The 21,828-nt window shown below is 36.6% G+C and overlaps 2 protein-coding genes across 2 annotated transcripts; one reads left to right on the top strand and one right to left on the bottom strand.

Moving 5' to 3' along the window:
* Positions 1-183: 183 nt before the first annotated feature.
* Positions 184-3,288, bottom strand: LOC136068491 (uncharacterized). The gene is made up of 2 exons (XM_065775694.1): positions 3,053-3,288; positions 184-2,901 (listed from the first exon to the last, which is right to left on the bottom strand). The coding sequence occupies exon 2, from the start codon at positions 2,598-2,600 to the stop codon at positions 207-209; it is 2,394 nt and encodes a 797-aa protein (XP_065631766.1). The 5' UTR covers positions 2,601-2,901; positions 3,053-3,288; the 3' UTR covers positions 184-206.
* Positions 3,289-8,042: 4,754 nt separating this feature from the next.
* Positions 8,043-20,210, top strand: LOC112022609 (protein DECREASED SIZE EXCLUSION LIMIT 1-like). The gene is given in 14 exon segments (XM_065775689.1): positions 8,043-8,340; positions 8,464-8,489; positions 8,492-8,525; positions 8,640-8,711; positions 8,806-8,862; positions 9,747-9,952; positions 10,459-10,517; positions 10,606-10,699; positions 11,876-11,942; positions 12,036-12,118; positions 12,214-12,305; positions 17,037-17,143; positions 18,580-18,643; positions 19,672-20,210. Coding segments are annotated over 14 exon segments (1,164 nt in total). The 5' UTR covers positions 8,043-8,236; the 3' UTR covers positions 19,771-20,210.
* Positions 20,211-21,828: the final 1,618 nt, after the last annotated feature.

The following is a 21,828-nucleotide window of genomic DNA, read 5'->3' as shown; positions in this document are numbered from 1 at the left end:
CCAGATCAAGCTCAGTGAAGGTAATTGCAAATACAACAGAAACTAAAAATATGTTTCTTTCCCTTTTTTGGTAAATAAACATAGAATTAGAATTAAGAATTTATGCACAAACTTCAAAAAAATGGCATTACATAGATATGACACACATAACAGATGTGCTTCACTGAAAAAAAAAATTACCAATAATACGAAATAATTAAAATTAACTATTTTGAATGGCAGAAAAATATACTCATATACAAGACAGCATCCAAAAACGCCACAGCATAAAGCCAGATTTCAGAAATACCAACTAACCTGCGCTCCAAATACTCCTGAAGCCCACTTTTGCGCTTCAAGACCTCCTTAAATTTAATCTTCTCAACTGGACCAGCTGCATGAGCTTTCAGCCCAGCTGATACTGCCGCTGCACTACCATTTTCAGCCTCTACAGCAATAATTGAGGAGGTATCAGACTTTGCTCTTGTTCTATAAGAATGCTCATTATCTACAACACCCTGACTTTCGAGGAAACCTTGTTCATTTAACAAAATGTCCCAGTCAGCATCCCCCTCATAAGCCATGTCTCCATGCCTACGCTTCTTAGGCTTGCGCGGAACACGCTGGACAGCTGATAGCTTTCCATCTTTGTTTTCACAATCAGGCACAGATGTTGCATCTTCTGGGTAATTGTCATTTTCATCTCGAGTTATAGATGGAGAAGAAGCTCCATTAGCCTCCTCATTGGCTGAAACATAATCATGACTAGGAACACAAATGCCTTTTGACACATCATCAGAAGGCTGATTTTGATGTAAAGTGGAGCTGCACTTCTGAATGGACGCTAAAGACTTATTTGGATAAAGACAAGGCTCTGAAAATTTGTCCTGGTGATTCAACTGGAAAGCAAGTCCTGGCTTATGCGCTCCGGTAGATGTCATAGTATGTGGAGATAGCCGAACATCAGAAACCATAACATGTTCCTTTTGCATAGAATCTGAAGCAAGATCTGGCTCCTCGGTGCAAGTATTAATACCATCACCATCACCATCACTGCAAGCATCTCCCGTCTTCATGAGATGAGGAGAGGAGTATTGAGATATACATTTTGACGAAACCTCCAAAACTTTTCCAGAAACTGAATTGCAAATATCCTTGGGATTGTATATACATGATTTCTTTAACAACTCATCATCATGGAAAGTCCCCACAATCTCTTTCTGGACCATAGAAGAGGAAATTTCAAGGTTTGCAGTTGATACATGCGCTGTTGGAATACCCTCCGACTGTCGGGTGAATGTATCTCTAAAACCTGTGTCAAACTCATTGTCTTCTTCCATCTTTGTAGGGCCAGAGATAGAATTTGGAAATTTTACAACATCATGAAGCAAAGCGCTTGTGCTAACTGTAGGACAATGCTTTAATCTATCCTTAAATGTTTGAATTCCCATTGCAGCCTTTTGGCTAGGTGCAGAGTAATTGTCCTTGGGTTGAACACAAATAAACTCTCCATCACAAACTTCATTCAAACTATCATTGTCCACTTTATATCCCTCCTGCATATTTGAACCACAAGGGTCCTCCATGGCCTCATTTTGAATCCCTTTGGAGGGACATCTTGAAGATAGTGAAAGAGGAGGTGGATCCTCAAAAATAATTTTGGAAGATCTATCATATCCATTGTCACTAGGTTTCATACTCTCTTCTTTAATTGCTGAATCAGAAGGAAGCCCTCTAGTTGAATCATGGTTCTCTTCTATGCAGTCAGAAACTTCACAAAAGCTGTCATCTGATCTTCTATTTTTAGATTTCAAACTGGTGCACTCCAATTTTGAGGCAGAACCAGATCTAAGTCTCCCTAGGGTTACGGGCTTCGAAACACCTACAGAACTTTCAGAGCATGGGCTCAACCCATCCTCCAAAGTCTGGGCCTCACTTTTCTGCTTTAAACTTGGAGAAATCCGATATTTCTTAATTAAACCAGACTGTGCCTTACGTACAAATTCCGATAACGAGTCTTTCAAATTTTCATCCACAGACTGATTAGGACCTTCCCTGGGGCACAAACCAGACTCCTCCCTCAAAGAATTACACCCAGATCCCATAGACTCTAAATCATTATCCAAAGCAACATGATCTTCTACTGTTTTCACCACTGAATTTATCTTGGGTCTCTTCACTTTCCCTTTACACTTGGATTCTACCCCTACATCCATATTCACATCAAACCCTTCATCACCACCCATTACACGCCCTTTCTCCACATCCTCCACAGGCCCATTCGATGATCTATCCGAAGAATCCACCGCATTCAAAGCAGAACTCCTTCCCCTTAGAATTCCAGATCCACAGTCTTTCTTTGGACCCTTCAACTTCTTCTTGAAACTCGCCAAAGTATCATCCATACCCCCAAAATCCTCTCCCTCAACCTTCAATTTCTCTTCTCCAATCTCAACCTTCTTTATCCCCTCACTCTCTAACCCAGACTTAACCTTCTTAGGGTTTTTTGTTCTCCTCAATTTGAACAAAGCCCCAATGGGCTCATCATCGTCCGAAACCAAACCGATCTCAACCGGCTTCGATCTTCTCTTTATCCCACACTTCTTATCCTCCCCGTCCATTGTAGCTACACAAATCCTCAATCAGAAACCCCTTTTTTATGTAACCCTAACCCACCTTTAGTGCCCAATTCAGCACACAACAATCTCGAATACCAACCATAACCTTCCAATTCTCTATCACAAAATTTTCGAAGCTCATGTTTTGTACACAACTCGTTCTTCAACCATTCAAACTCATAATCATGAAACTCCAAGCTAACCCAATATACCAACACCCATCAGAAGCACACAAATATTCGAAATTTAATCAAAACAATCACTATCTATCAGTTCTAGGGCAAAGGTTGTCAATGGCTTCTCTCTGGTACAACCAAAAATTCCAAAACAAACAAAAAATACAGTAAAAATAGAACAAAAATAAAGCCCTAGGTTTGTTTCAAATAAAATGACTAAGCCCTAGAGTTAAAGAAAGTAAAGAGATAGAGAAATTGGGGGGTGTCACCGTGTCAGACCTGAGAGCTTTGAAGCTGCGTTAATGGAATTTCACGAAGAAAGGGAGGTGCGCACGTTAGCGTCGAGTCACAGGTTGAGAAGGTCCGCTCTATCAAAGTTGCGCCATGGAGATGAGTGAGAGTGAAAGAGAGAAGAAAAAAAAAATTACTGACAAAATTGGAGAATTAGAAATTTGGAAAATGAAATTCGGAGGAAAAATAAATTCTGTCACGAGGGATTTTTTCTCATTTTTTGCACGGCAATAAAAATAGAACAAAAATAAAGCCCTAGGTTTGTTTCAAATAAAATGACTAAGCCCTAGAGTTAAAGAAAGTAAAGAGATAGAGAAATTGGGGGGTGTCACCGTGTCAGACCTGAGAGCTTTGAAGCTGCGTTAATGGAATTTCACGAAGAAAGGGAGGTGCGCACGTTAGCGTCGAGTCACAGGTTGAGAAGGTCCGCTCTATCAAAGTTGCGCCATGGAGATGAGTGAGAGTGAAAGAGAGAAGAAAAAAAAAATTACTGACAAAATTGGAGAATTAGAAATTTGGAAAATGAAATTCGGAGGAAAAATAAATTCTGTCACGAGGGATTTTTTCTCATTTTTTGCACGGCATACTGTTTATGTGGAGAGAGAGACAGAGGGAGACTATAGAGTTAGGGCAGACTACGGAGGCAGTGTTTGGAATCGATTAATAAATGGTTTCTCTGATAAAAAAAAAAAAAGTTTCTAATTACTTTTGCTCAAAAAAAAAAAAAACAAAAAGCAAATATTAAAAAAAAGGGGTTTCAATGTAATTACCAGGGAGTGGGAACGTACGAGTTTCTAGAAGGGTTTCATTTATGGCAACTTCAAGGACTTAACTATTAATCCCTAAAACCAATTGGGGGAAACTTTTCAATGAAGAGTCCAAAATACATGGGGACGCCAGAACTTTCAGGGAACTAGACCCATTATTAAATTCACTCTTCCAGGGGAAAAAAAAAGTAAAAAATGACTTCTTATTTGCTAAAGTATTCATATCTTTGAATTTTTTTAATACTCCTACCAAACCTTGATAGTGACTTGTATACTTTTGAGAGAAATTATTGGACACACTCTATAATCATTCTTTTTCTATGTCAAGCTTGTATATATTTTACGAGACAATAAGATTTTATCTCTTTATCCATGTAATCAGGAAATGGCAGACCCATGTTTGAATCGTATTATGCTCTAATTGTCTTGTCATACAAACATTTTCTTACTAAAAATGTTCTTGACGATGTTCTCCTGCAAAATAATTTTGTATTGTTGGTTTGCAATGACAGTGTATCAATGTTATGCTTAAAGTTGTTTTTGGATGAAAAGGAGATAAGTAAAGGGAGAAGGAATTTAGATTTCTAATTCACTAGGTGTTGATTCTTTTAAAATAGAGTGGGGAGTAGATTTAAGGGCATTTTGAGGGGTGAGATATCCCTCCAAGCCCCTCAATTTTAATCCCCCGTAATTTGAGAATTTAACAAAAGAGCGGTTTCACTTATATTTACATTACATAAACTATTGATTTTACTTGTATGGTTTCATTTTATTTATATTTTTTTAAATTGAACAAATGAGTAATATAATTATCAATTAACAACTTATTCGTATAAAGAGTGAAAATGAAATAAGAATGTAAAAATTGATAAGTGAAAAAAAAAATATTAGGAAGGTTGTGATTTAAAATGAGTCAATTCACTTAAAGATGGGGTAGCTCTATTGATGGAAAAATGAGGAAGAGTCGTTTGAAATGGTTTGCTCATGTTTAGAGGTGAGTAATTAATGCACAAATGTGAAACAATGAGATGATTCAAGCTAAGGGAACAATAGAAGAATTCCAAAAACAACATTAATATAAGTAGTAAAAAATGACATGTCCATTATGAAAGTAATAAAGAGTATGAATTCAAGTAAACTAGATTGGCAAATAAAAAATACATACATATGGCCAACCTTTACTAAGGCTTGGTTTATGTTGTTATTGTTGTATATGATGTCTTCTCATCTCCTCTCAATTCTAATTTAATTTTTAAAACATTCAAACAAAGATAATGAATATTTATTGTGGGTACCATAGGAGTGCTTCACATGTCCTAGGCTTGCTAGACGTGCTTGGCATTCACCTAGGCATGCTTGGTAACCACCTAGGCTGTCCTCGGATGGCCTTGCATTCACCTCGGCATGCTTGGAAACCACCTAGGACGGTGTCCTAGGAGTCCCACATCGAAGGAAACCCCCCCCCCCGAACTTGCTGCCTTATAAGCTTTGAAGCGAATAACTATAAACTAATGGTACACTACTTCCTTCGCTTCAAAACTTATAAGGCAGCAAGTGGGGGGGTTTTCCTTCGATGTGGGACTCCTAGGACACCGTCCTAGGTGGTTTCCAAGCATGCTAAGGTGAATGCAAGGCCATCCGAGGACGGCCTAGGTGGTTGCCAAGCATGCCTAGGTGAATGCCAAGCACGCCTAGCAGGCCTAGGACGTGTGAAACACTCCTATGGTACCCACATTTATCATTCTGCCCACACTTAGTTTTTAAAAACATTTAAACAAAAGGGAATTCCCCACCCTTTTCGAGGCCCTGGTACTCTATACTTTCCTCATGCTCCAAACTTCTATACACATTGTAAGATTCTCCAAGCCTTACAGACTGAGGGAGAGAGAGAACCACATAGTCATATTCGCATTTGAAAGCATCGAAACAAGCTTTAGCATCATCTTCCATAGTAATGTGCTGCAACTTTTCAAGTTTAGCTAATTATAAGGCCCATAGAATAATAAAAGGTTTTGCCATAGTTGGATATGCAATTTGAACTTCTTATGTTTATATCTAGAGATGAAATTATATAGATAGAACTTAGTTATTTTAGTGGTTATCCACACCGCACCATAGTTATTTGATTGATAACAAAGGGTGGCAATCTTGATTTGTTTTGAGAAGTATGGGTATTCATGAGTTAGTTGGGCTCAGGTTATGGATCAACCTGTGACTCAACTTGATCTCATCAGATGTTGGAAGACATCGTCCATTATTGGTCGGCAATCTACAAGTCTTTGTCCACCATTTACCTTTAGATTGACTAGCAGGTTCGGTTGGATTGGCCACTGACCACACTACAGTTCAAATATGCAACCAAAGACAGGAAAAAACCCTAAACAAACGTGGCTAAGTCACCGCATTGCTCCAAACCTTACTCCACCACCACACCCAATTTACTCTTGACCAACTGTTATAATAACACCACGAACAAATTACATAAACAAAGATCACCAGTATGAAGAGAAGAAAGAGAGATAAAAGGATAAGTTTAAGTTTGTTTACCATTTGATTTCAACGAGAAATACAAAAATAAGTGTATGTGTCAGCCATGGAGAAGTGAGAAATATAAAGGGCCAATCATTTAGAGACACATAAAAAGGTTTACATATATAATAAACTATTCGGGTTGTTTGATTGTATCGTGTTTTCTTAATGGAAGTCTTATAATAAAACCAAACATGGTATGGTTTCAATTATAAGACCTAAGCTTTATTTGGGATCAACCGTATATAATCGAGTCAATTTGGACCGGACAATTTTGGTCGGGATCGGATTGAATTTTTTTTTTTTAGGTAGAAAGACGATTTCATTAACAACTAAAAGGGAATAACAAGATCATTGCAGATTCTATTAAAGAATCTGCCATTACAATCCTCATCCAAAAAACACCTAATATCCTCAGGTGGGCTATCAAAACTAACAAAGTTTAAAACCTGCACAGTCCCTAGCCTAGCTAGCATGTCTGCACAGCGATTAACTTGACGATAGCAGTGCTTGACTTGAACTTGCTGGAACAGTGCCATCAGCTGTTTGCAGTCATCCAAGATTGGAGAAATTATGTTATTCTCATAGTTTGAGTTCTGAAAAATATCAACTATTGCTTTGGCATCAAGCTCAACAACGAGGGAAGGAAAATTGAGATTATAGTATAAAGAAAGACCATCTCTAAGGCCCCATAGCTCTGCCACAAAGCTGGTAGTTGCCCACTAGAACGGTCATATGACACTGCACGATAATAGCACCAAATTTTTTAATTTCTTTTAAATATAAATATTATAAAATTTCAATCTATAGCCGTGGAAGACTTTGTTACTAATTGAAGTAACTGAAACCTATACTAACTATTTATACTAGCTTCTAACTCCATTAATATGTATAAATATACTTAAAATATATATATTAAGGTGTATTATATAATTCTTACATATATAATTTAAATATTATTGATAATCATTTTTTTAACTATTTAAAAAGTATTGTAAGAATATTATTGGTAGAAAATGTAAATTGTAAATTTTTATTTTTATTTTTTAAAATTTTTTATATTCATTAATTCTAAACTTTTTGGTTTTTGTAAGTAATAACTCACTTTGATGGATACTTATGTTGCGATCTCACATTTGACTCAAAAATTAAGAAATAAAACTCTCTCTAAAAATAAATAATTTAAGACACATGACATAAAATTAGACTTAAATTGAAGAATCTAATTGAATTTTCTCTAAGTCTTACCTATTAATATATGAATAATGTTACAGACACAAACTATTTTACAACATTTTTACAAACTGCTGATATGGTTTTAGTAATTTTCAAATAATCATTAATAAATATAAATATAATGTTAGTGGTGGACTTATATGAAAATTAACAAGAATTTATAACATCAATAGTTTATAAAATGTTGTAAAATAATTTGTAACTATAATATTACTCTTAATATATATATATATATATATAGATTCTAACGAGTAAAAAAAAAAAAAAAAAAAGGTTTAATTGTAACTTATCAAATATTGAACCTCTTCTCTAACCTGTTAAAAAAGAAAAATAAAATAATACATACATAATATTAGTCAAACCCCTTTTTCTAACTTCTTATTATTATTATTTGTTTCTCTAAAAAAAAAAAAATTATTATATATATATAAAATAAAAAATTTAAAAACTATTAAAAGCCCCAACGGCCCAAAAACCCCCCATCCGGCGCGGAACATTCCAGCCTCGTTAGGGTTTATAGCCATCGAACAAATTCCGGTACCCATTTCAGGCAACTCATTGCCGTTCAACTTGCAAACGTATTTCCAGCTAAAACCCTCAAAACGATACGACACCGTCTTCATTGGAAGTCGAAGCGAGAATGAGCAAGAGGCCCCCACCGGAACCCGTGGCGGTTCTAAGAGGACACCGCGCTTCTGTCATGGACGCTTCTTTTCATCTTTCCAACCCTTTACTCTTCACCGGGTACTCTCTTTTTTTTTTTTAATAAATAAATTGAAATTTTATTTTATTTTCATCCATCAAATTCGATTCTCTTAATTAATTAATTAATTTTTATTTTTAATAAATGAAATTTATATTTGGCAGTTCTGCGGATGGTGAGTTGCGAATTTGGACACGGTCCAGCACCGAACACTATCATCTGCATGGTACTCACATCGTTTCAGCATTTTGTTTTTTGTTTTGTTGTTGTTGTTGTTGTTTTAAACGTTACTGGCTTGTTGGAATTGATTTTTTTTTTTTTTTGTCTACTCTGAGTGTAGGGTGCATAGTGCGGCACACGGGATTACTTGTGTTGCAAGCAGTCCTTTGATCGGAGCAAACAAAGTTATCAGGTGCTGCTTGGTTTTTTTTTTTTAATCTAATTGTCTAATGTTTATCTTTTGATACAAGCGTTGTGATTATTGTAATGTTTTAATTGGCATGTAGCCAGGGAAGGGATGGAACTGTTAAGTGTTGGGATATTGAAGACGGAGGATTGTCTCGGTAAGCAACTAATTGTAGTGCCTTTTTTCTCATTGGAGTATGATTATGATGAATTATGGCAAGATTTTGAATTTCTAAACATAACTTGTGCATGTGCTTTGCTACTAAGAGAGTGTAGGTATGAGTGAATGTTGTGCATAAAAGAATTGTTAAAAGTTTCAAACATCTGAACATGTTAGATGCACCTCACAACTTAGAATGCCGGGGCATTAGAAAAGTCAGTAGTTACAAGAGCATGTTTAGCACCTATTTTGTGAGGTAAGGTTGTTTTGTTAATTATTATGGAGGACTTGGAGGGTGCCCGCCTGGGGGGGGGCTGTCATCGTTTACATGGAATGGACAGAAACTTCTCTGTTCATCACATATTCTTGTCTTTATGACCTGAGTTGAAAGGATAATTGCCACTGATCATCAGACTTGGGTCTTTCCAAAAATAGAGCTATAGGAAATTTTAAAAGCATGTCTTGTCCATAGGCAGGCCTGATCTTATTTGATGTTTGCCAGTCAATATGTTTCCTTTATTGAATTTACTGCTCTTATTATCCCCAGTAATACATCATTAAAACTGGGTTGAGCTCTGGTCCCAGAATTATATTGCATGAGTTTTATTGATTAGCTGGTGTGTCAAGCTTCATTGTGGCATTTGTCTCATCAGACTTCCTCTAGCTGTGAGTGTGATTTGTCTTTCCTCGTAAGGATTAGTTCTTAGTACTAGCTATGGGTTGTTTTTATTTTTTTATTTTTTTTATTATTTTTAAATGCAAGTATTAGCTATGAGTTTTGTAGTGATATATTACCTTGAGGCTGGATAACTCGTTGTTATTTTTATTTTTTCCTCTCTCTCTCTCTCTCTCTCTCTCTCTCTCTCTCTCTCCCCTTTACAGGAATCCCTCACTTACAATCAAGACAAACACTTATCACTTTTGCAAGCTTTCCCTGGTGAAGAAGCCTTCTGCTTGTGCACCGCAAGCTGAAGGTGTAAAGTATTATCACGAAAGGGAGGTTAGGGAAACTGCTGACTCAGAAAGTCTGGAAGATAGTGGGGGAAAGGCTGGAGGAAGTCTACCAGAGTGTTCACACACTGTTACAGGTTTGTTCAAATTGATGAATTTGTGCATCTGCTTTATACTTTTTTCCCTTGGTGTCAGGACTCATCAAAAACTCATCTACTAATAAATGTTCTAGAATTGAAGTTTGGTTCAAGATATCTATATTCAAGTTGCAATATTACTTTAGTCTGGATTTTAAATCTGATATGGTTAGTATACTAATTACCCTGATGCAATTGTAAGTTCCTATCTGCAACAGCTATTATCTTTTATGTATCATGCTGCCCTAGGGAAAAAAGAGAGATGAAATTTTGTTTACTAATTAAAAAAAGAAGAAGAAGAAGATTTGTGCTAGAGCTCACCCTAGCACTGATACTTGGCGGTGCTGCCCTAGAGGCTCATCCCTTGATATCCTACACATTTGTGCTTTTCATCATTCTGCCTCATCTGTCATATTGGTTTCGTGGTGGTTCCATACTTGTTTCGGTGTTTATTGCTTCAGGATACTATTGAAATTTATGGATTAATCAAATTTATTTTTACCCAGAAGATATGCATGCTGAAGGACCAAAATATGTGGCTATAGCCGGAGGGCAATCACATGAGGTCAATATCCAACTTTTGATTGTTTTGTTTATTCATCTATATAATTTTTGGTGCCTATCACTTATTTTTATTTGGATTATATCTGAAGGTTGAAATTTGGGATCTCAATACTGCAGAAAGGTTTGCACGGCTACCTCAAAATTGTGTTGGTGGCTCCCCAAATGTTTCTGCCAATGAGAAAGGTCTGTATCTGAGTTGAATTTATGTCTTTTAACTTATTGGTATTATTTATATTATTATTTGGGCAACGTCATGCTTCACAAAGTTATATTTTAAATTTGCTGAACAGTGCCATCATATACATTCATTCATCAGTTTGGTTTTTAAAATGTACTGGACAAATATTTCTGAATTTCTTGACGTGAATACAACATATCGTTTGTGGGGGTCTTCTAGAGGTTTTGTTTGCTGAAGAAGATTGAGCCTAGAGTTATGTATAGTGATGCCATTCCAGAACCTTGACTCTTTTTTTTGGTGGTGGGGGTGGGGGTGGGGGAATTAATCTGCACTTAAAAAATGAAGTAAAGGTGTTTTTAAGAAAAATTTTTCTAGTTTGATCACATAGTTCCTGAGGTGTTAGGATAGTTTGGAATAGCTTCTGTCATTATTTCATTCAATTTTTTAGTATCATATTTCTTTAAGCCTGTTGTGGGCTCACTTATTGTTTCTTGCTTGATCGTTAAATTTTCATATTTTCCTTTGTAAAATTTAATACATTTTCCATTTCACATGGGTAAATACATATTGCCTTTCATACATTTTCCATGGAACATGGGTAAATACACATTGCCTTCAATTGTTTTAATTATTGGGCTAAGCAATGATCTCCATCACTTGGCCCTTTATTCTTCAGTAAAGAACCTCTCTGTCTCCCCCCCCCCCCCCTTCTTTTCAAATGCTTCACTTTGACATGAGGGGGGGATAGGAATTAATCTGCACTTAAAAAATGAAGTAAGGATGTTTTTAAGCAAAATTCTTCTACTTTGATAACATTGTTCCTGCAGTGTTAGGACAGTTTGGAATAGCTTGTGTCATCATTTCATTCAATTTTTTAGTATCATATTTCTTTAAGCCTGTTGTGTGCTCACTTATTGTTTCTTGCTTGATCGTTAAATTTTCATATTTTCCTTTGTAAAATTTAATACATTTTCCATTTCACATGGGTAAATACATATTGCCTTTCATACATTTTCCATGGAACATGGGTAAATACACATTACCTTCAATTATTGGGCTAAGCAATGATCTCCATCACTTGGCCCTTTATTCTTCAGTAAAGAACCTCTCTGTCTCTCTATCTCTCTCCCCCCTTCTGTTCAAATGCTACACTTTGACATGTGACAATTATTACTTGGAAGGGATGTGCATGGTAGTTCAAGCATTTTTACCATCCAAATCACAAGGATTCCTAAATGTCTTGGCTGGGTATATCCTTTTTAGCTTTATTATTCATCTTCTATTATGAATGCAGCTAAGCATTTTATCAGTTTAGCAACTCTATAAGGTGTGTCGTGGCAGTTACGAAGATGGTTCCATGCTTTGGTGGGACATACGGCATTCGGGAGTTCCTCTAACTTCTGTAAAGTTCCATTCAGAGCCAGGTATGGGATCCTGTATTTAGAGATAACCAACATATTCTTCCTATTTTTTTTCCCCTTGAAAGCAAATTGTGAACCATTTGGTATCATGTATACAGTTTTTAGCATATCTATTGATGAATCGTGTAGTGGGGGTATCTCAGGAGCTGCAGATGACAAAATCGTGATGTATAGTTTGGATCATTCCATGGTAAACACACTTGTTCATAAATTCATCATACTTGTTTTCAATCTACATCTCTTACCAATAAAGAAAAGGTAACAGTTGAGGGAATGTTTGGAAATCTCTTAGTACCATCGCTCCCTTGATGGGCCCATGCTGGTTATTGATAACCATTTGTATTGCATCTTCATCTTTTATGTTCCATTTTGCTTTAGCTGCTAAATTCCCCCTATCAGTTAACAAAGGTTATGAATTCAAAACCAAGCTACATTATTTCATTCATTAGATCTCAGGTTTGGGAGATGTTCCACCCAGTGCAACTACTACCGTCAATCACATCATCAAAACTTTTTTTTTTTGGTGGTAAAAGGGAATTATATTAAAACTAACAAAAACCAATAGTCTCAAGACAGCGCCTGCTTAAATACAATCCAGAAGCATCAAAATCAAAAAGATGTTTTAAGTCCGTAGGTGGACTATCATACATAGTAATTCCTACTTGTTGACGGGTCCTTGTTTTGGCAAGGTGGTCTGCGCATCTGTTTGCTTCCCTAAAGCAGTGGCTAAATCTGATCCGAGGAATTCTGGATGCTAGTTGTCTGCAATCATTAACCATGGCCGAGAGAACAGCATGAAATGGCGGATCTCCGCGAGGGGCTAGCAGTGGTTAAGCTGTCTAAGGAAGACAAGCAGCGCATTCGAGCACCATGGTCCAAAGCACTAATCATTAAGGTGTATGGAAGATTAGAGAGGTATAGTTTCCTACAGACCAGGCTACTCACCATGTGGCAACCGACTTGTGGATTTAGGAAAGGAGTTCTTTTTGGCTCGCTTTTCACTCCTGGAGGACTATGACAGGGTGCTTGACAAAGGACCTTGGTTCATCGGAGAAAACTTTCTGTCGGTAAGGCCTTGGGAGCCTAATTTTAAACCATCCATGGCAGACACTGCTTTTATAGCAATATGGGTGCATATTAACGAGCTGCCCATAGAGTACTACGAACCAACAATCCTTAAGCAGATTGGGAATGCGATAGGAAACGTTCTCAGGATTGATACTCATACGGCAGAAGAAGCGCGGGGGCGGTATGCAAGGTTTTATGTACAGGTTAATGTCAACAAACCTCTTATAACCTCCATCATTATTGGGGGCAGAGAGCAAGAGGTAGTCTATGAAGGGATCCACAAACTTTGCTTCTCCTGTGGCAGGGTTGGCCACCGCAGAGAACAATGCCCGTACACTATCAGACCTGCTTCACCACCATCGAGCGAGGGATTGGAGTAGCAAAACGATCTACAGGACCAACATGAGATGCATGACCCTGACACTACAAATGTGCACCAGCACGATCAAGGAAAAGGACAAGAGGACGTCTTTGGGCCTTGGATGGTAATGACGTGTAGGAAAAATGCCAAAAACTCAAAAAGGATTGGTCCCACCTCTGACCATAACTCCTTGAGGCAACCTACTAAGTCCGCACGTCGTGGTTTGACCCCACCAAGATCTCCCTTGGGTGGTGAGAATGAATCTCTTCGCACCAGTAAAAGGAAATTCTCCTTGAGCCAGGCTAAGTTGGTCTTGAAGATAAGGAATGAGTTGAAAAGTATCTCAATTGGGCCAGCCTTGGATGTAAGTAATGCTACTGGGCCATCCATTAAAGGCCGCACCGCTTCAGGCCCATCTACTAACGTAAAGGGTAAAAAAGGCATTTCGAGAACCAAGGCTCTTACCCGTGAAGGCACTAGAAACTCAAGTCAGATACCTACATTTGACTACCAGAACCAAACCGAGAACGCCTCCACTAATAACAACCTTATACTAGATGCAGAACGGCAGTTCCAATTCACAAGTTCGGCCACGCCAGAGTTTGTCGACGAAAGGGGTTGGAGTGATTTACCTAATGGATCGGGTACTGAAACTGTGGTGGATAGTCTTCGCCGACATGCTGAAATCGGAGGTGGAGAGCAAGCTAATATGGAGGACCTTCCCCCAGGTTTCTGCGATTCCTCAATGGTGCGAAGTAGATCTGAGGGTGATACTTACAGAGAGACGGATCTTAACACTGAAACTGATCAATTCATGCTTCATGGGCAACCGACACATCATGACGATACTCTAAGTGCTCCAGTTCATCAAGGAGATGTTAACTTAGCCGATTTCTATAGAGATGGAGATGGGAATTCTTTGGCTTTATTTGATTCCCATTCTAAGGAAGGGTCAGACAAGAGGTCGAGTGAAACAGATGGGATGGATTTTGATGGTGGAGGAGAAGCTCCTCCTTTGTGCTGAAGAGCGCATGACCCCAGACCTGTCTCTCATCATTAATATTGTTTTTTGGAACTGCAGGGCCGCCCTGAAGCCCGAATTTTAGGATCATGTTAGAGAGCTTGTTCAAAACCACAATCCAGCAATTTTTGTGGTTATGGAGACTAAGGTAGGAGGGGTAAAAGCCAAGGACATTATAGATAAGCTCCCTTTTGATGGCACCTTCCACACAGACACAATTGGTTATGCGGGTGGCTTATGGTTTCTCTGGGATGCAGGCAAAGTGGATGTGACTTTTCTATCAAAAACGGAACAAGAAATTCATGTTGCCATGAAGGTATGTTCTCTTGAACTTGTCTGGTTATTTTCTGCCATATATGCTAGTCCCAGGTTGGTCGAAAGGCGCATTCTGTGGGAAAATTAATCAAAGTTGCTAAGCTTCATAGGTTGCCTTGGGTTATTGCTGGGGATTTCAACGAACCCCTTGCGGAGAGTGATAAGTTTGGGGGAGGGGCGGTTAGCATTAACAGATCCCTAGATTTGAAGGACTGCCTGGATAGATGTAACATGATTGATTTGGGTTTTTCGGGCTGCGGTTTACTTGGACGAATAAAAGAGAGCTAAATGCTCTAATCCAAGAAAGGATTGATAGGTTCTTCGTGAACCTGAAATGGTGCACGATCTTCCCAGAAGCTAGAGTTACTCATCTCACATGGTGTCATTCTGACCACTGTCCGGTCCTCCTTGAAACAAACCCTAGAAACTCCATTCAGCTTCCAAGGTCTTTTAGATTTCAAAGTTGTTGGATCACTGATCTTGACTTGCCTAGGGTAGTGTCGCAGGCTTGGGATCGTTCGAATCATCTGAGGGAAGCTATCTCCAACTTTGAAAAAGATGCAGTGAGCTGAAACAAAAATAATTTTGGAAATGTCTTTGGTAAGAAAAGAAGATTAATGGCGAGACTTCGCGGTATTCAAAAGGAGATGGCTATTAGACTGATTGCCTCCTTAATTGAATTAGAGAAACAGCTTCTGCGTGATTTGGATACCATTCTTACTCAAGAATTGGAACTCTGGGCGCTCAAATCAACATCATCAAAACTACGTTCACAAGAAAATCGCTTTAGAGGCCTCTTGGATTGCCCATTCATGAAATAAGGTGCAAGAGTTCTCTGCATCTGTAGAGGAGGCTCATCTATGATTGATAATTGGAATTTGGGTACTTGACTGGATGGCCCAGCACTGATCTTGGCTTTCTTCATTGCATTCATGAATTCCTTGTTTGATTCTTAGGGCTTCTTCTGATCTACTTGACATCATTTCCCTCTACTCCAAGTATTCCAAAGTATGTTCTCCTTTTGTTTTGTGGCTCTTCAGGTGAATTATTGATTGAGATCGAGGGCAATGCGCCTTCCCCATTGATCACCATGACTTGTCCTATTGCTTCGGGGGATTTTAAATAATCCCCCTTAGTTTTGAGTAAGGGAACCCATTCTAAAACGTTCTTCTTCCTCTTTTGCTTTTCCCCATCTTACTAATCCTAATGAAGGGGTAGGCAATCGGTCAAATTATTCCCAAGTCAGAATTCCAGCAAACACCAAGAATTATCCATTCTTAGCGCAAAGAAACTGCTGATTTTAGAGAATCTTGACCATGTTTTTCTTCAATAGTTAATTGATCTTGTTGGGTTTGTCATGATACAGTTACCAATGTTATGTTAGTTTTAAAGAGTGTATCCCTCTTTCCCTCCCTCCTCTCTCCTCTTCACCTAGTATGGCCTGTTTGGATTGAGAGGGGAGGAAGGGAGAGTAAAGTAAAGTTAGCTAAAAATAGGCTAATTTTGGACCAACTCTACTTAACTCCCTCTCCCTCCCCCTCAATCTAAATGGACCATTAGTCCCCTGTATCTTGACACCATTTAATTAAGCTGTTCTTTTTCTATACCACTCTCTTACTCCTTTCTTCTTTTTAAATTTTCCCTCCTTTTCCATTACACTGTCTGGTGCTCATATTTGGATTATGATCTTGGACCTTGAGGGTATTTAATTTGTCAGTATAGAATGTTAAATTGGTAGAACTTCCGTCAGTTTTCAACTTAGTTCTAAGCTTGAAAGATAAATGGTGTAAAATGTTTTTGTGTTGTACATAGAGTTCTACATCATTAATAGCTGGTAAACTTTAAATAAGCTGATTTAAAATTCAAACATCTATTGGGAATGATAACAATCATATCAAACAGTGGCTGCAAAATAATCAACTAGCAGAAAATAACTAGTGAGTTGTTTGAGATCATATCTGGTTTGGATAATGCAAACGTCACCAGTTTAATGTTCCATTATTTTCTGTTTCTCTAGCAGCTTTCTAATCCATTTCATTTTGGTGACTTTGTGGATATATATTTATATTTAATGATGATTTACCTTTTTGCTGCCTCCAGCCTCCTGCTATTTGAAATAACTGTTCTTATGTCATGTCATGCCTTGTATAATGTAGGGTTCTTGTGTGGTCAAGAAAGAAATTAATTTGGAACGACCTGGAATAGCAGGCACCTCAATTAGACCAGATTGCAAAATTGCTGCTACTGCTGGCTGGGACCACAGGTTACTAACAATTTTTTTTCCCTGAAAGATATAGGATTTTCATGTACAATGCTTGCATAGTTTCAGTTACTCTACTGTAAAATATGAATACTAGTCAGTTCTCACACAAATATCAGCTAATATGTTAATAATAATTTGTTGCATATAGAGTCGCAGTCACTGAAGGGGTTACCTATGTGAAATTCTCTTCCTTCTCATTTTAATGGGTTATGCTAGCAAATTAGTTGTGGGGCATTTTTCATCCAATAAGAAATGGTTTTCATCAATTCAGTTGACTGTCTAGATTATTGAACAATCATATTTTTCATTACTATCTAAATATTTAATTTTTTATGCTCTCGACAATGGATATATTTCTTCTTTGGTTAGTTTGATGAATTTTGATTTGTTTTTAATCTCAACTGAGTCCCTAGAAGGGTTCCTCAAAATCTGCTTTTGACAGCGAATTTTGAAATCTTTAATTTATTTTATTTTTTTATAATTCAGTATTTCATTGAACAAAGAACAAAGTTTACAACCCCTGACTAAGCTAGCTCCAAGGCTGGAAGCCAGCAAATCCAAACCAATGGAACACAAGTGAAGTGTCTAAACAAACTCAACTACAGACACAAGTTCACATACTGCACTACTGAACAACTTCCAGAGCCCAGCCCATCCCTTACATCAAGTGATAAAACATACAAATTCATCTAAGTATACCCCAATTTGCACAAAAGAATTTTTTTTTTAAGGATGGAGTTGTCCCGCTGCTTTCCTTCATTCTTCCTCTTATATCTCTTTTGATATACTTAAGGATTTTCTCCTGTCTCAACCTTGCCACCATAGATTCTGTTATTTCTTTGAATCCACAAGGGGTAAATTGTTGCCCACCAAGACCGTTTGCAAAGAATGACTCTTGGACTTGATCCTTTCAAGTATTTTGTTCCCCAACTTACCTGGTCCTCCCAGTTTTAAGGAATTCCAGTCACTAGACATAAAGCATAACTTGCTGCTGTAATCTTCTTGTGAGTAGATATGCAGGGTTTCACCATGAAAACTTTGACTATGTGGATGATGGGATTCTCATAAATTGTCTAAAAACTTTGTCAATGAAATGGAACAAACTTCTTTTTGAGAAATATTCATCTATTTAAGTGATCTAGCTCAAACCATGAAAATTTGCATAAGCCTTTGAAAACCCAGAAAACAATAATCCCAATTTGGAGCCTAAAACAGGAGTTGGCTCAGTACAGGTCCATTATTGAGTAGTTAAAAGAACAAAAAAATTATATTTTTCATATTCACATTTTTTTGCATTTCTTCATTTGTTTTGCTATCAAACTGAGAATGTGATTTTTGTATTATGCAATTCATTTATCAAAAGATATCTTTAGTTATTTTGTCTTGACATTATATAATGTAGGCTTTTAAAGTGGTCTCTGTTCACTTGTTTGTAGAGTAAGGATATATAATTACCGCAAAGGAAATGCTCTAGCAATATTGAAGTATCACCATGCTACGGTATGTCATTTCATATTTGTATTATAACATATACAATATTATTATTTTTTTCCTTAACATTTTGAACTTCGTATCTCTATTTTCTTATTAGAAAGTTTAAATCAGTTGTTGTGGCTTGTATTTTATTTCTTGATATTCAGGGCTTTGATGGAAAATGCATAATTTTATGATTTGGATGTTGTTTTAAATTTCATCCTTTTATATCAGGGCCAACAAGCTCTAGTTAAATGGAACTTCCCCTTTTTATAAATACAGGTGGATAGTGAGGTTGTGGGTTCATGACCCACCGGGTACGTGAGTGTGTGCCTCTTTCTTATATAGGTTTTCAATTTAATGGAAACTTGGTTGAATTACTTTTAATTCCAGATATACTGATTAGTTGGTAGAAGTTCTTGAAAAGTCAGTTTTCTTTTTTATTTTCCCTTTTCTAGTTTATGAGCTAATTTCCAAGTGGAGCTTCTCTCTTCCTGACAAATCTGTATTCGTACTTGACAAGTTCTACATAGGCTGTCTATCTGCCACCAACCTTGCTTGGACCAATCACCTAATAAATTAGGCACAAGGGATTTTTAGGTCAAAAGCCTCTTGGCCCGGTGGCATGTCTGACTCCTACCATGGGGATGAGCTTGGGTTCAAAGCCCACCTAGGGCAAAGTCCCTCATCTTACCTTAACCAAAAGAAAAAATAAAGGCTTTTTAGCTTAAAATTTAAGGCCAACACAAGCATCCCACCTTGCTGCTTGGTTAATTTATCATTGGCACATTGTTTCTGATATGATGGCCCTAGGTGCAGAAGCTTTTTTTACGTACTCCATGATTATATGGGTGAAAATAAACGGAAATGGAAAAAGATAATTCTATTAAACCCTGCCACCCCACCTCCTGCCGGCGAGGTGGCATAGTGGCATTCTACTCCTACAGAATGTGATTAGTTCACCTGTAATTCTTTCCTCTCGTCAGTTTTGTACCGTTGACTAGTTCATTGTTGTGATCACCCTTATAAAAATGCATCACTTTTCCTTTTTACAGTGTAACGCGGTTTCATTCTCAACTGATTGTAAGCTAATGGCCTCTGCATCGGAAGACACAACTGTTGCTCTATGGGAACTTTATCCTCCTCACACTTAATATTTAATGGTATCGAGCGACAAAACATTTGTACAGTACCGCTGAGGATATGGATTTCTTCTTATGTCTCATTGCTTTGGGGAAAATTTTAACTAAAGACAATCTCAAGAAGAGGGGATAACTTTCATGGATTGTTTTGTATAACTTGTATATGTAAGAAACATGGGGTGTGAGTTGCACATTTGTTCCTTCATTGCAATATAACTAGAGAAATGTGGTCATTAGTCTTTTGCTTATTTGTTAGTTAGGGAATGTCTAATTTAACAGTGGATATTTGGCAAAGAGAAATAATAGTGAATATCAAATATGGAAGGCTATACTGCTATATTTGTTGTGGTTCATATGGAGAGAGAAATATATGTTTCGAGGGGAAAGAGCTACCTTTGACGAAGCTGAAAATTTTATTTATGAATACTTTATGTGGAGTTCGGCTTCAATTTCTCTGTGTCTCAAACATAGTGTTTTTGGATAATATGAATAACTCATCGTGTTCTTTCTTTCTTTTTCCCTAATTTTTAAAAAATTCCACTTGAAACCATGATTTTTTTAAATCGTTTCAGTTATATGTCCTTATTAAGTTATTAACAGAAGCTCTATCACCAAAGTCTCAAAAAATTATAGTATATTTTCTTTTAAATTATTGTCACTTTTAATGAAATTAGTGAAATATTTTTATCAATACATGTTTTTCAACAAAAACATCGTTGGATTATATTCTCTTTATACCCTCTATAGTTACAAAACATTAAGATAATGAGAGATCAATAACTATATTATCTATAATTTCATGTTTTATCTACTTAATTTTTTTTTATTTATTTATACAAAATTGGATGTATGTCTTAAGAACTTAAAGAACTCGTAATTCGAGCGTGGAAATTTGAAAATATTAAACAAATTAAACATTGTTAAATTGCATGACATTGACAAGAAATTACATAAGTATACCTTCTTTAATATACAGTATAATATTAAAAATGCACACTTATTGGATTAGTTTGTGATTGTGTTTAATTAATTTGATGTGAAATAGATAATTGGATAAGAGTTTTATAATCAGTTCGGATCATAGAATTTAAATTCTGATAAATATCAACCAATTATGACTTATCTATAATTCCCCAACTCTTAAGTCTTATCCAATTGTTTTCAACACTATTATTAAAAAGATTTTATTTCGGTTTATTTTATTATTTTCTTGAAAGTTTATGTGATTTGTTTTTCAATACTGAATTCCTTGCAAGATTCTTTTTGTTGATAATTGCTTTCTTATTATTTAGTTTGCTTTCATTTTCTATCAATATCAATCTTTCATATGATGGAAGGTCACTTAAGATATCTGTATGTTTATTTATCTATTTATAATCTATATAGAGTTGAGTCTAAAAGTCAGGCTTGTGTTAAGTGTATATCGCGAAAATGTCAAGAGCCTTATAGCTAAACTGATTAACATCTTATAGTGTTTTAAATGTAAACATCTAGAAATTTAAGGGAGTATTTGGTAGAGGAGTTTAAGTAATATTGTTTGAGTATTTTTGATATACGTGTGGATGGAAAAAATGTGTGGAAATATGTTTAAAATGTGAAAAATGTCTTCATACTCAACTATGGAACTATCCAAAAAAAAAAAAGAAGTGGATACTATATTTAAGGATTAAGATTGTGTTCAGTACATTAATTATATTAAATACATGTCCGCATCTCAACGTGTCCGGTGCTCTATACACTGGACACAAGTCGTGTCCCCCTGTCCAATTACTACACATACATGTATTGTTTTTAACAATAAATTTATAATTAACTTTATATTTAACAGTTTTTTTTTATACACGGCTTTTTGTGCAATCTAATCATTATTTCTCAATAAAATTATATATTTTATAAACTCATGACCAAAAGCACGCAACCCATACCCACACACATTCAACTAGTTATTAACAATAATAAAAAGTGTAATAACAGATCAAGATTTGAAGTCCAATCTGTTTGGCCAAAGGCTGACATAACACGCGGTTTCAAACCACAGCTTGGCAAAATTCTTAAAGTCTGACATGGAGA

Source organism: Quercus suber, unplaced genomic scaffold (genome assembly GCF_002906115.3).
Source record: "Quercus suber isolate HL8 unplaced genomic scaffold, Cork oak 2.0 scaffold_8, whole genome shotgun sequence".
NCBI lineage: Eukaryota > Viridiplantae > Streptophyta > Magnoliopsida > Fagales > Fagaceae > Quercus > Quercus suber.
The sequence above is the reverse complement of the archived record's forward strand: the minus strand, read 5'-3'. Positions and strand labels throughout refer to the sequence as shown.